Source organism: Stigmatopora argus, chromosome 19 (assembly GCF_051989625.1).
Source record: "Stigmatopora argus isolate UIUO_Sarg chromosome 19, RoL_Sarg_1.0, whole genome shotgun sequence".
In the NCBI taxonomy this organism is placed as follows: Eukaryota; Metazoa; Chordata; class Actinopteri; order Syngnathiformes; family Syngnathidae; genus Stigmatopora; species Stigmatopora argus.
Genome location: NC_135405.1, coordinates 14410943 through 14424331, shown reverse-complemented (window position 1 = coordinate 14424331; position 13389 = coordinate 14410943). Strand labels below are relative to the sequence as shown.

The window sequence follows — 13389 nt, the reverse complement described above, 5'->3', positions numbered from 1 at the left end:
AAATGTTGGCGCCGGAAAGCGTGAGGACCAATAGGAGGGCAACTGCTATTTTCTCTCTCTCGAGGGACGCCCTAGAAGGACCAATCAGAGCGCAGTTTACTCCGGGCACCACCCAACCAGTCTCGCGGCAAATTTGAAGGAGGAAGAAAAAAAGAGAAGAAAAAAAGGAGTTACAAAACTGCGCCAAAAATCTTGTTACAAAACCTTCGCCAGACATTTCAAATCCTAAAACACTTTTTATAACATTCATACAACAAGATCATGAACCAAATAAAGAGTCAAAGGTGAACAAAACAAAAAAACGACTAGCAGCATTTTAATTTAGGGGATTCAGATCTCGATTTATTTTGTAGTCATTCCATTTTCTATTCTTTGGTTATTTTTCCAGTCTGAAAAACAGCCAAAGGGGTGGGCGTGGCCTCTTTTCACCGTCATCCAATATGCAAATGCGTTTCATAACTTTATTGTTGATTAAAAATAATGTCCAAAGACACATTTTTGGAAATGATGGCAGCCAACCGAGTTGAATTTTGATTCGGCTTAGCCATGATCCTCCAAAAGAAAGGATGTTGATTTGGACACCCCTGGCATAAAAAAAAACAACTAAATACAGGCTAGGGATGTACTTTATTTCACAATTATCATCCATTTTGTAAGAAAAATGGCCAAGGGAGAAAAAAAGACGGCGAGGGCGGGCATGGTCCAATAGGTGGCGCTCCAGTAGATTAGGATCTAAAATGAAGGGTTGCCCCTTTTCTTTCTTCTCCGTTGACCGAACAAGCTGGAACTGGGACGCCATTTGTGAGCCGCCAGGATGCGCCTCTCCACGCTCACCTCTTCCCAGTACAGCTGGGCGGGGCTTACCCGCAACAGGAAGGCAAAGAGCTCCAGCACCCAGGCGAAGGAGTGCGGCATCGTGGTCTCCGCCGCCGCGTAGTGAGCGCCGCGCTTCCTGTACGGGAGGAAACGCAGACCAGAAGTCTGGGAATAACACCCAGCAACTTTCCGGATGCTTTTGCCACCATCTATGTAGTTTTGCGGCCATCAAATTGACAGCGGCTTCTTTTTTTTTTTAAACTGGCCAGAAACTCCGGGTCCACATTCCAAGTTCAACGGAACATCGGCGCCAGCGCCAACGTTCCGTGTCCTTGTCGAATGGGGCCGAGGACGGAGGATAGGCGTTTGTCTCCGTGGGCCGGGCCGCGCCAGCCACGGAAGCGCCTCAAATTCCTTACCAGCGCGAGTGAGAACCCAGGGGCGAACGCCAAAAGGTGGCGCGGACGGCCGCTCCCTTCCTCCGACGCAGGCTGGGCCCGTCGGCGTGGCGCCCCGCTCCCCAGAGGAAGGTGAAGGAGGACGGCGCCGCGGGAGGGGAGGCGTCCACGTATCCCGACCGCAATCGCTCAAAACACAATTTCACCTGCTCGGCGTTCCCTGGGCAAAGACGGACGGACAGACGGGGTGTGCGCACGCGCTCAACCTTTGATGTGCTTGTCCACGCCAAGTCACGCCGTCTTACTTTTCCTTTTGGTGTCCACGCGTCCCCGCTTCCCCCTCCGGAAAAGGGGCGTGGCCTTCCACGGCTTCCTGTGAGCAGGTGGATGGATTGGATGGGATTGAAATCAAGCCCTCTCCTATTCTTTTGGCGCTCTCACTCACCTGGCGAGGGAGTTTTCTTCTTTACGCTGCGCTCGGAGCTTGGCGGCGCGCAGCAGACGGTACCACCTCCGAGGACTGAAGCAGCTTACCGCCGAGGCGTCGTCGGATATATCCCTGACGCCGAGGGGAAGGGGGGGGGGGGGGGGGTTGAAAAGGACAAAGTCCACTTTTGGCTTTGGGAAGACAGAAGCTCCATTCCGTATGCTTTTGGAGGCGCAGGAGGAAAGGCAGGCAGGCAGGCTCACCATTCGCTGCGGTCGTCCAGGCCAAAGAGGATCTTGAGGGCGAGCACCACCAGGGCGGCGGCCTGCAAGTCGTACGCGGGCAGGACGCCGGGGGTCGGGCCCGTGCGCTCCCACAACGCACACACCCACGGGTGGAGCTCGTCTGGGACACACACACACGCGCGCGCCGACTCCCGAGTGTCCGTCGTCCTTCCGATCCAAAGGACCCCCGCCCCTCTAGAGGATGCGAGGACGCGCGCCTGTGGCTAACGTACCTGGCAGGTTGGCGTCGGCCAAATAGCGCAGGCTGAGCATTCGGGGGTGCAGCGGGTCCCAAGCGCGGATTTCAGGAAAGGCGGGAAGTCGCAAGAGGCGCAGGAGCGTCCGGGTCTCCCGCAGCACCTCGCCGTGGCTGGGGACGCTCTGGCGGGCGAGGCCACGACGACCGTCAGGACGGAGACGGCCCCGCGAGGCGCGAGAGGGCCCGCTGACCTGCGCGGAGAAGAGGCCCGCTTTGGACACGTCCAGCTTCATCGCCTCGGGAAGGACCCGGTAGGCCTCCAAGTACGGGACGTCCCCGTCGGCGGCGAGCCTGAGGGCAAAAGACGTCGGGCCGCCGGCCTCTTGGGGCCCGCCCCAAACGCGGGCGCCCGCTCACCCGATCAGGTCGCCCAGCGTCAGCGCCTGCCGACTCCACACGAGCGCCAGGTGGACGAGAGCCAGCGTCTTCCTCATGGTCATGCCGCCCGCCGCCGACGAGCCGGACCGCCCCTCGCCGTCTGCCGGTTCAAAGGCGGGCCGGACTCAACGGGCAGACGTGGACCGCTCGCCTCGCCGTCGGAGCCGGCCGCAAATCCCTATTGAGGCGCGGTGGCGGCGCCGACCTGACTCGGAGGCGTAGTCCGTGTCGCTGTCGGACGGGAAGGACGAGCCGGCGTCAGTTTCCGAGTCGGAATCCACGGCTCTCTAAAGAACACGTCGGAGACGGCCAAATGGTGGATCCCCACCAGATATTTCATCTCAAAAGTATCCAAATTTAGCGGCTCGCCCAATCGGTCATCACCTTTGACCCAATCTCGGTGGAGTGGACGGAGACGTACCAAAGGGTCGGAGTCCGGTTTGGGGGCGTGCGTGTAGGCCTGCCGCTGGGTCTGCAGGAAGCGGCGCCACAGCGGCCACAGCACCTGGTCCTTGAAGTCGGGGTCGGCGCCCAGCCGGACCAGCGCCGTCGCTTGCTCGATCAAGACGAACTGGAAGCCTTCGCACAGCCGCCAGCGGCACGCTCGCCCTGCGGGAAAAGCCCACGGTCGTTCCGTGCCGAAGGGCCAGGGGGGGGGGGGGCAAGAGCCAAAGGCCAAAAGGGGGAGGCTGCCGGTGGGCGACAAAAGAGCAGAGACCTAGCCTCTGTAACGTGCCCATCGAGTCCGTGGTGGTGACGCGCGACTTTCTCGGCGTCTGCTGCGTCGTCTCTTGGGTTCTCTGAACAAAACAAAACCCAAAAATCCAAGAAATAAAAATGAGACGCGAGCGAGCACGCAAGCTTTGGCCAAATTTTTGGGCCAGCTTTTCTACAGGCCCTGCACATTTGAACAAAAGCATTCAATTCAATTGAAATGTGCAGGGCCAGTAGAAAAGTCCTGGTGGATGAGTGCTGCATAAAGCCACTTGAAATGAACTGGACGCCTGTAGACGTCTGTGGCTCTATTCGTCTCTCTCGTTCTCTTTATCTCTATCTCTCTCTGGACGCAAACCGTCAAAGGAGACTTCGCCGAAGCTCACCTCAATGACATTGTGACAGACGGTGCAGAAGAAGCGTCCCTCGTCCGAAACGCTCCAGCGCACGGAGCTGCACTGCAAACACGCCTCCTGGTAGTCTTCCTGAAAACGGAGGACGGTGGCGGTCGGTCGATCGGTCGGTCACGTCAAACTCGGCAGAAGATGATTCGCCCAAAAAGCCTCGTTGGAAGCGACTTTTAACAGTCAACTGGCCGAATCAACGAGTCGTGGTTGAATCGCGATTGCAATAGCTTAGCGAGCTAGCTAGTAAGACAAACCAGACTACTACTATTTACCTGTTGGTCCATTTGGCCGCCTCCAAACGTCTCGCAAAGCTAAAGCGGGACCACTAGACCACTTCGAACTCCTCGCGTGCTCGCTCCACCGACGGAAGTTGTCTTAGGTCTTCTTCTTCTTCTTCTTCTTTTAGGAAACTTTCCGCAACTAAACGTCCGATGCTGCCACCTAATGGCAGCAACGAAAAGTGCGGCATGACGATCAATTCCAGGGGAATTGAATTCCCTCACGAGCAAAAGGGTTCTTCAAAAATGTAACCGGGAGCGGGGGCGACACGCGTTCCGAGAGTTAGCCAAACTAGCAACTAACTGAGCAAGTTAATGAGCAAACAAACAATTGCTCCGAGGGGGGACTTTCCCGGAAGCACAGCGAAATCCTTGTCGGGAGAGGAAAAAAAAGAGAGGCTCTAGTTTTGAAGGCGCCTCCGATGACTTCCGCTGTGACCGAGGCCTGCCTTTTGCAAACTTGACGGTCCAACTCTTGCGCCTTCCTGGTTTTCGCAACTTCAGCTTTTCTTTTCCTCATTTTTTCCTCATCTTTCCTCACTTTTTTCCTCACCTTTAAACATGACAAGCGCTGCCTGGCGGCTTTTATGAGGCCAAGAAGAAAATGACCCCCTTGCTGTCCCTGCTGTTTTGTTTCTTGGCGATCAGGCCGACGCACTCGCAACTCTGTAAGTCCTCCGAACTTCCCGGCTTGTCCTCAAATCAACTTTATACAAGTTAACGCCCACTGGAAGAATCCCTCGGAGTCATTCTGAATACTGTTATATTCGGACAAAACATCATAACATTTTAATACCCTAACCCGCGGACTGAAATGGGCGGCAATAGACGTCGTCCAATCTATTTGACCGATCGGATAGGTTAGACGTCAGGGAGCCTCCATTGGCTTTTGGGGTTCGAACCTCAGACCGGCTTCGGGCGAATCATTTCGGAGAGAGTTTGAATGACTTTTTGGGCCCCAAAAAACGTTGGCTGCCATTGGCAGTTGTCAAACAAAGGACAGATTGACGGTGTTTTTGTTCTTCTTTTGTTTTGTCCTTTTCAGCGTCCGTGAGCGAGGCGTTGGACGAGTTCGAGGTGCTGCCGCCGTCCAGCCTGCGGACGCATTCGGTCCGCCGCCGAGACCTGCTCGCCACCCACGTGGAGAAAGAGGTCAGCTTCCACGCGCTGCAAAGGTCAGCCCGGGCTCCGCCCTGCCCTCCGCCGCCGCCACCGTCGCCACCACCACTCATGCGGCGTGGTGGTGGGCGGGGGCAGGCACTTTCGTCTCTACCTGAGGACCAACGAGCACATTTTGGCCCGGGACTTTTCCGCCTGGGCCGTGGACCGGGACGGAGAGCGAGAGCTGCACGTGGACCGCCGGACCTTCTTCACGGGACACGTCATCGGTGGGTGACTGCCTACCTCCCACCCGCTTGCTCGCGTCCATTTCGTTGGAGCCGCGTTAAGGTCAACGTCCGCTAGCGTACGCGGCCGGGGTCCGACGTGGCCTTCTTATCCTTCTTCCATCCCGGCAGGTGAAGAAAACTCCCGCGTTCAAGCTCACATGAAGGACGGCGAATTCACCGCCCGCATCCTCACGCGGGACGGCGAATATAACATCGAGGCGAGCGAGCGCGCGAGCGGGCGCTTTCGACGGCCCGGCCGGACATCTGACGCCGACCTCTGCACTTTTCGCACCCTCAGCCTCTCTGGCGGTTCACCACACCCTCCGACGACCGTCTGCTGGCGTACCGCTCGGACCGCGTTCGAAACCCGGGCCCGTCGCGACGGCCCCCCGTCTGCGGCTACGTGGAAGGCGCCCCCGGCCGCTTGCCGCCCGACGGGGTCGCCGAGGACGACGAAGGTACGGACGGAGCGAGCGGCGGCGGCGGCGTTTCCCGCTAGCCAGCCCGTGCCTGACTTCTGGCGGCGGCAGGATGCACGCGGCGCGCTCGGCGCGACGCGCCCTCGCACCGTAAGAACACGTGTCCTCTGCTGCTGGTGGCCGACCACCGCTTCTTCGAGAACATGGGACGCGGCGACGAGAGCACCACGCTCAACTACCTGGTGAGTCGACGGCCGTGGCGTATCCCGCGAGGCGCTACCGCGGCGGTCTCGCCCCAGATCGAGCTGATGGACCGCGTGGACGACATCTACAGAAACACTTCGTGGGACGACGACTTCTCGGGCTACGGCGTCCAAATCCAGCAGGTCGGGAGTCCGCCGGTCGGCGCCCGTCGCCCGTCCGTCTTCACGCGGCTCTTTCCACGCGCGGCAGATCATCATCGAGAAGACGCCGACCCCGGTGTCGCCGGGGAAGGTTCACTTCAACATGGCCGGAAGTCCCGTGGAGGGTCGGGAAGTGTGGGACGTGAAAAGGCTGCTGGAGGTGAGACGGACGGGGGCCACGACCGGACGGAGGCCACGACCGGACGGAGGCCACGGACGGACGGAGGCCTTCGTCCGTCCGTCCGTCCGTCCGTCCGTCCGTCCGTCCGTCCGTCCGTCCGCCCGCCGAGGCCACGGCCGACTTACCGCGCCTGACCCCACCGTAGCAATTCAGCCTGGACGTGTCGGAGAAGGCGGCCGACGTGTGCCTGGCGCACCTCTTCACCTACCAGGATTTCGCCGAAGGCACGCTGGGCCTGGCGTACGTGGCGCCGGTCAAGGGCGACGCCCCGGGCGGGCTCTGCTCCAAAGGCGGCTACCTCAACACCGGGCTCACCAGCACCAAAAACTACGGCAAGACCATCCTCACCAAGGTGGGTCCCCCGACGGCGCGGGCCCGACGGCGCGGGCCGCCGGTGGACTTTACGGTTCCCCCGCAGGAAGCCGACTTGGTGACCACGCACGAGTTGGGGCACAACTTTGGAGCGGAGCACGACCCCGACGACGTCCCCTACTGCGCCCCCCGGGAGGATCGGGGGGGGAAGTACGTCATGTACCCCATTGCCGTTAGCGGAGACCACCTCAACAACAGGGTGGGTTCCGGATTCCACTTTGCCGGCCCATCGAGCGAGAGCCGACGTCTGTCCGTCCTTCCGTCCGTCCGTCCGGCAGGTCTTCTCCAAGTGCTCCAAGCGTTCCATCGTCAAGCGGCTGCGCTCCAAGGCCGCGTCCTGCTTCAAGGAACGCACCGTCAACGTGTGCGGCAATTCCCGCGTGGAACCCGGGGAGGAGTGCGACCCCGGCCTCCTGCACTTGACCTCCGACCCTTGCTGCACCGCCAAGTGCCACCTGGTGGAGGGCGCGCGATGCAGGTCAGAGGCCAAGCCCAATCGTAATCGGCGGGCGGTTGGCTTTTCGCTCACGCTAACGCCGACACCGACGGCCTGGCAGCGACAGGAACAGCCCGTGTTGCCACCATTGCCAGCCGGAGGCGGCGGGAAAGGTCTGCCAGGAGCCCATCGGCGCCACCTGCAAGGGCCGCTCGTACTGCACGGGTCAGCGGCCGGCCGGCCGGCGCCCGCCCCGAACAAATGGTCTCCCGGCTCACGTCTCGGTGTCCCTCTCAGGCTCCGGCCACGACTGTCCGCCGCCGGAAAATGCTCCGGACCGCGCGCCGTGTTTGGACGGCGGCCAGTGCCGGGGGGGCTCCTGCGTTCCTTTCTGCCTGGCCGTCCTTCGGCTGGAGCCTTGCGCCTGCAACGGTAGGCCCGGGTCGAGCCCTCCGTCGCCAACGACGCCCGCGTCCTCTTCTCTCGCCCCCCTTCCAGAAACCCACGCTTCCTGCAAGGTGTGCTGTCGCGGCGCCGACGGCGTTTGCGTGCCTTACCGCCACCCGGAAGGTCACTTTCTCTTCCTGCGCAAGGGCAAACCCTGCACGGTGGGCTTCTGCGACGGTACGGTAAGTGGTGGGTCGTGACGCGCGTCGGCCGGGGACCGACCGAGCGGCACGTGACGCGCCGTCCCTCCGTCCGTCTTCAGGGCAAGTGCATGAAGCAGGTGCAGGACGCGGTGGAGCGACTGTGGGACTTCATCGACAAGCTGGACATCGACACGTTGGCCATCTTCCTGGCCGACAACATGGTCGGCTCCGTGGTGGCCTTCTCGCTGCTCTTCTGGATCCCCCTGAGCGTGCTCGTTCACTGCGTGGTACGCCGCCCGTCGGGGTGACGAGCGCTCCGCTCCGCTCGGCTCCGCTCCGCTCGGCTCCGCTCGGCTCCGCTCGGCTCGGCTCAATCGCCCGTGGCTCTTTTTTTGTTGTTGATTCACTTCAGGACAAGAAGGTGGAGCGGCAGTTCCAGCAGAACGCCAAGTCCTTCCTGTTTCCCAGCGTAAGTCCACGTCCTCTCCACGCCGGGGCGCTCCGGTCTTGAGCGGCCGCACCTCCCTCCCCAGAACGCAGAACTCGCCAGCGGTCCGGAGTCGGCTACCGTGCGGATCCTCAAGGCGCCCGACGCGCGCTTCCGGCCGTGCGGACCCCCGGAGCACGGGGGCGTGGACGAAGCGGCGCTGCGAGCGGCTTTCGGGCGCCCGCGGAGGTCGGCGGCCCGTTCCTTCGAGGACTTGACCCAGCCGAGCCCGGCGGCCGAACCGCCGGCCGGACGCCGCGTCGACGGCAAAGAGACGGCGTGCTGATGGCGCCGTCGGCACGCCCGACCGCGTCTGCCCTCGGATAAACTGGGTCTGGGTGAGGGCCTAGGGTTGACCCTATCCCGAGCGGCCCCTCCACCCGGAAGGATGCCGCTCAGGACGGGTCCAAAATTTTTTTTGGGGGGGGGGATCTCTTAGCTGTGAACACTTTGTTGAAGAGCTCTTTGTGGAATAATAAAAGAGGTGGCAGAGTGACTCTGGTTAACTGAGCGCTCACTCGCTCGCTCGTCATTTTCCGGGACTTTTCACCGGTGACAGCTGGTGGGTACAAACTAAGCGAGACTCCGGCGCAGTCCCCCGTCACGCTAACATATGAGCCAGTCTCTGCGTTGATTTTCCCGCCTTTATTTTAAGAATGCAAATAGAAAAGAGGTGTCCCTTAGTTGCGCGCCGTCGGTCTACCGGTCCGGTGGTCAGCACACGGGGTTGAGGGCGTCGTAGAGCCGGTGGACGGCCACCTCCAGCATGTCCCTGAGAGACTCGTCCTCGGGGCAAGACACCTCCTGCGGGCCAGGCACCGGCACCGCCGGCGGCGGCGTTAAACCCAAAAAGTCCGGCGCTGGCGACGGTTTGAGATACTCACGCGGGTCTCGGGGTCCACGTGAGCCAAAGCGCCGTCCACGCTCACCGTCACTTTGTCGCCCTCTTTAAGTTGGACGCAGTCTTCCCCGAACATGTCGCTGCACGCGGCGAGATGGCGGATTACAATTACGAGCGCTTGGGATGGGAGACTAAAAGGAGGGCCGCCCCGTCCGTGACCCGCCAAGCCGGGACCATTAGCGCAAACTAAGACTCAAGACCGGGGATGGCCGGGCGCCGAGTGGCATGGGGACTCGAGGAGGAAAGCGAGGCTTTTTCCACCAGAGCTACAACTCGGAGCAAAAGTAGGAGGAGTGGCAGAGGCAGCCGCGAGAGCCGCCAGAGTTAGTAAGTAGTGTGCACTCACTGCAGCATGAGCTCCAGGCGTTCCACAAAGACTTCCTGCTCGAAGGTTTCGGGCCGCGCGTCCAGGACTGGAAAGACACGTCGGAGGTGAGAGGTCAAGCGCCAATAGGCGTCGCCGCCCGCCGCTCGGCCCCTCACTGACTTTTCTGAGCGTTGGGGTTGGACTGGACCTCCAGAACCACCGTGGTCACCACGTCGGCGTACATGTCGTTCAAGGGGTTGGCCAGCCACTGGGCAGAGAGCACAAAGAGTTGCCGTCGGTGACCGTCGCGCCTCCTCCTCGCCATCCCGCCGGAAACCCTAACCCCACCTCCAGCACCACCATGCCGGCTTCGTAAACCAGCGTGATGCTCTTGAAGACGCGAACGGTGATCTTGTCGGCGGGCTCCACCTGCTCCACGTCGCCTGAAGCCGGAGGAAAAGGGAGGGCGGGGGTTAGCGTGCGGCGTAACCTAACCTTTAGCGCCGGCGTACGCCTGGACGTTACCCGTGAGGCATCGGAGTTGGCTGACCAGCAGCGAGATGGGCCCAGTGTACGGGATGGCCTGCGTCTGCGTGATGGTGCCCACGCTCAGATCCGTGTACTCTGGAGGACACGCGGGGGGCCGCTCAATTTCGCCACGCTTCTCCCGGAGACGCGCCGGCGTCGCCGCCCACCTGAGAGGTCCGAGGGCGTGAGGAGGTGATAGTTGAAGTTTCTCTTGACCAGGATGCCCGACACCCTCTGGCCTTGCACGCACGCCTTGTCCGCCAGCGAGCCCATCACCTGCCACCCGGCGACAGTTAACCGAGCGCGCCGAGGGTCGGCGACGCGGGGGCGGGTGACGTCGGCGCCCGGCGCCACCTACCTTGGCCAGTTTCTCCCCTCGGAAGTTGAGCGCCACCACCTCCGTGTTTCTGGGGTTGTGCACTTCGATGTGGACCTCCTCGTTGTCCTCGTACTCGCGGATCAGCGCCGCCTTCAGCCGCGCCATCTCGTTCTGCTCGCCGTGGACCAGGATCTGGGGGGAGGGGCGGGGTCTCGGATTCACGCACGCCGGCCTAGGCCGGCTTTACGGCTGGGGCTTGCTCGCTCACCACGTGCGGAGGCTTGAGCGCTCGGATGAACTCGCTGGTCTGCCGGTAGTCGGTGTGCGCCGAGAACGAGATGTAGTCCACCGACATCTTCAGGGGAAGCTTTTGACCCGACATGGTGCTGATCTCTTCCGGCTCCGTCATGATGTGCTGAAAATGGTGTCGGAGGACGTCGGGTAAGACCGGGTGACTTTTGCGCCCCCCCACGCAGCCACCCACCTTGGCCAGCGTTCCCTCCACGCAGTATCCGGCGATGATGACGCCGTTGCGCTTGTCGGTGCACCAACTCTCAAAGAGCTCGCGTGACAGACCGCTCTGCATCATGCCGGGAGACGCCATCACCACGCTCGGCCCGATGTCGTCAAAGTGGTCCATGCTCTGTTTTAGCGCGCCGACGTTAGCGGCCGCCGACGTTAGCGGCCGCCGACGTTAGCGGCCGCCGACGTTAGCGGCCCCCGACGTTAGCGGCCGCTCCGTACCTTCAGGTTGCTTATGTGCTTGAAGACAAAGGGGTTGTTGACGTTGATGGCCTTGCGGATCTTGTCGTTCATGGCGTTGATGTACGTCTGGTAGACGGCCATGCACTTGCGGGCCAGCGACGAGGCGTAGTAGATGGGGATGTCGTGAAGCTCCGGGTGGTTCTGCCAGTACTCGTCTGCGGGAGAGAGTCCATCAAAATAGGAGGACCTCCCCGCGCGAGCCGGCTCCAGCGTTTCCACCCACCCAGGATGAGCAGGAGCTCCTGCGCCCGTCCCAGCGCGAAGACGGGAATCAAACAGCGTCCCTCCCGGTTGACGATGTCTTGGACCGTGTTGCAGAAGCGGGCCTCGCGCTCCTCGCGCTTCTCGTGGATGTGCGTCCCATACGTGGATTCCTAAGACACGCGGTTAGCACCGCCTTAGCCGGGCGGCCGGGGCCGGCGTGCCAGCGCACCGCTAAACCCATGCGCCCACCGTGATGAGGATGTCGGGCTTGACGCTGGGGATTTCGGCCGCCATCAGGTGGCGGTCCTCCTGCCGCGAGAAGTCACCCGTGTACAGCAACTGGATGGGGCGCAGACAGATGCGCTCAGGCTGGACGACAGCGCTCCCGGCGAGCCGCTCCCGGCGAGACGTCGGCGGGCCCTCACCTTAACTCCGGCGATCTCGATCATGAACATGGCGGCGCCCAGTACGTGACCGGCGTGGTAGCACCAGAACTTGACGCCGGCCACTTCCCTGACCTCGTGGAAGTTGATGGTCTCGATCTTCTCCATGCTGTCCTCCAGGTCGCTCTCCGTGTACAGCATGTCGTCGGCAGAGATGTTGCTGGCGACGGCGGGGGGGCGACGCGTCGTTACTACGAGCGACGTCGCTTTGGGGGCGCTCCTCGGGGCGGACGACGGGGCGGGCGTCCACCGAACCCCGAGCGAAGGGCCGAGGAGCGGACGAGGCCGACCCGAGCACCCACCTGACTTTGACGTAGTCCGAGAGCAACCAGCGGTAGATGGCCTTGGTGGCGTGCGTCATGAAGGTGCGGCCCTTGAAGCTAGTCTTCTGCAGGAACCAGGGCAGCGCGCCGCAGTGGTCCAGATGGAAGCTAGCGAAGGAGCCCAGAAAAGGCATAAAAAGACACGTCGCGGTGGCGGCGGCTCACGAGCGGCGACGACGATCACCACCAAGACCCACTGGCTGATAAGAAGAAGGTCGATCTCGGCCGGGTCGATCAGGTCGATGTACGGCAGCGCGTCCATGCCCTCCAGGCCCGGGTGGATGCCGCAGTCCAGCTTTGGGGCAAAGCGCCGGGAGGCCGTAGTTGGTTAGCGACGACGCCTGGGGTTGGCCAAGAGCTGCTGGCTGGCTCACTTGCTTACTTACCATGATTTTGCGCCCTTTGAACTCCAGGATGATGCAGGATCTTCCCACCTCTTGACCTGCTCCGCTACACACAAAGTAGTACAGCAAAACAGAGTTTTTAGCCCAATCTCTGACTTGGAGACAACCAAAGCACAACGACAGATGTCAAGGAGAAACAATTGCCACATTATTATGATCGAATTGAAGGAAATCATTGGACGTGGACGTCATTGAGCAGTTTGGCGGGATGGTGGGGGGGGGGGGGGGGCGTTTACAAACAAAGAAGGAAAAGTTGAGCGGCGAATTCTCACAGCGGACGAATTAGCAACTGGTCGCTTTCCTCCGCGGGCACCGCCGCCGTCGCCGACTCAGATTTACGTTTGCTTGTCATGTTTCACTGGAGAAAGATTTGGTCGTTTTGAGTCCACAGCGTGGACAGCGGCGGACGTCGCGCGTCGCACGGCACAGCGAGTTTGGAGACTTACTTCCGCCTCTTTCTCCTTCGTTGCGGCGGACCGGCAGCTCTTGGAACGTCACCAACACGCGATCGCCCCCTATCGGCCACTAGTGCGTACAACATATGTGGTGACCAAGTTCAAACTAGTATGTGAGTAGTCTTTCGTGGCTTCTTAACTAGTTTTCAGGTTTTACTTGCATCTAAACACTTTGACTGCTTTTTTTGCTAAAGGAACAATACATACAAATGAACATATACGCACGGGTTCATGTTAACGAAGGCTTATTTGCATCTTTAGGCCGTTGTGCGGGTTGAAGTGTTGGCTGTAAAAACGGCCCAGGTTCCTTGGGGAACCTTAAAATGGCGGCCGATGAATACACAATGTCTTCCATCAAACCACTCGTTGCGTCAGTAGATTCTTTAATTGTTTGTCCTCATTACAAAGTGTATTTTTTCCTGGTGATTCTGGTCAAAAAAGGAAAACAGTAGTGTTGACCTGACCTCGGGAGATCAAAGGTTAAGAGCAAGATAAACGACAA

At 60.7% G+C, this 13389-nt stretch overlaps 3 protein-coding genes across 13 annotated transcripts; 1 reads left to right on the top strand and 2 right to left on the bottom strand.

Annotated features, from left to right (window-relative positions):
* Nucleotides 1-608: 608 nt before the first annotated feature.
* On the bottom strand, nucleotides 609-4290 carry taf1b (TATA box binding protein (Tbp)-associated factor, RNA polymerase I, B). Of its 4 annotated transcripts, XM_077587989.1 has the most exons (13): nucleotides 3956-4242; nucleotides 3663-3761; nucleotides 3281-3362; nucleotides 2984-3171; nucleotides 2768-2849; nucleotides 2542-2662; nucleotides 2376-2475; nucleotides 2159-2306; nucleotides 1905-2046; nucleotides 1660-1773; nucleotides 1520-1587; nucleotides 1236-1434; nucleotides 609-952 (listed from the first exon to the last, which is right to left on the bottom strand). In XM_077587989.1, exons 1-13 carry the CDS (start codon nucleotides 3965-3967, stop codon nucleotides 733-735), a joined length of 1575 nt encoding a protein of 524 aa, XP_077444115.1. In that variant the 5' UTR covers nucleotides 3968-4242; the 3' UTR covers nucleotides 609-732. The 4 variants fall into 4 exon arrangements, with proteins under 4 accessions (XP_077444115.1, XP_077444117.1, XP_077444116.1 ...); XM_077587991.1 differs by having other exon boundaries at nucleotides 2159-2475; nucleotides 3663-3867; nucleotides 3956-4290; XM_077587990.1 differs by lacking the exon at nucleotides 2376-2475 and having other exon boundaries at nucleotides 2159-2375; nucleotides 2768-2793; nucleotides 3956-4260.
* On the top strand, nucleotides 4210-8744 carry LOC144065034 (disintegrin and metalloproteinase domain-containing protein 17-like). 7 transcript variants are annotated; one of them, XM_077587983.1, is made up of 17 exons: nucleotides 4217-4629; nucleotides 5007-5136; nucleotides 5219-5349; nucleotides 5479-5567; nucleotides 5648-5807; nucleotides 5880-6010; nucleotides 6068-6154; nucleotides 6222-6332; nucleotides 6499-6705; nucleotides 6772-6924; nucleotides 7004-7203; nucleotides 7283-7386; nucleotides 7459-7593; nucleotides 7660-7790; nucleotides 7871-8038; nucleotides 8164-8220; nucleotides 8285-8744. In XM_077587983.1, the coding sequence occupies exons 1-17, from the start codon at nucleotides 4566-4568 to the stop codon at nucleotides 8522-8524; spliced, it is 2298 nt and encodes a 765-aa protein (XP_077444109.1). In that variant the 5' UTR covers nucleotides 4217-4565; the 3' UTR covers nucleotides 8525-8744. The 7 variants fall into 7 exon arrangements, with proteins under 7 accessions (XP_077444105.1, XP_077444106.1, XP_077444108.1 ...); XM_077587980.1 differs by having other exon boundaries at nucleotides 4212-4629; nucleotides 6499-6924; nucleotides 7459-7790; XM_077587982.1 differs by having other exon boundaries at nucleotides 4212-4629; nucleotides 5880-6154; nucleotides 6499-6924.
* Nucleotides 8745-8868: 124 nt separating this feature from the next.
* LOC144065035 (cleavage and polyadenylation specificity factor subunit 3-like) lies at nucleotides 8869-12944 on the bottom strand. Of its 2 annotated transcripts, XM_077587987.1 has the most exons (19): nucleotides 12879-12944; nucleotides 12705-12790; nucleotides 12415-12478; nucleotides 12226-12323; nucleotides 12008-12136; nucleotides 11688-11865; nucleotides 11512-11601; nucleotides 11282-11432; nucleotides 11038-11213; nucleotides 10778-10936; nucleotides 10562-10708; nucleotides 10333-10485; nucleotides 10142-10250; nucleotides 9972-10070; nucleotides 9795-9889; nucleotides 9627-9714; nucleotides 9486-9552; nucleotides 9123-9219; nucleotides 8869-9042 (listed from the first exon to the last, which is right to left on the bottom strand). In XM_077587987.1, the coding sequence occupies exons 2-19, from the start codon at nucleotides 12782-12784 to the stop codon at nucleotides 8953-8955; spliced, it is 2070 nt and encodes a 689-aa protein (XP_077444113.1). In that variant the 5' UTR covers nucleotides 12785-12790; nucleotides 12879-12944; the 3' UTR covers nucleotides 8869-8952. The 2 variants fall into 2 exon arrangements, with proteins under 2 accessions (XP_077444113.1, XP_077444112.1); XM_077587986.1 differs by lacking the exon at nucleotides 12879-12944 and having other exon boundaries at nucleotides 12705-12872.
* Between the last annotated feature and the right edge of the window lie 445 nt (nucleotides 12945-13389).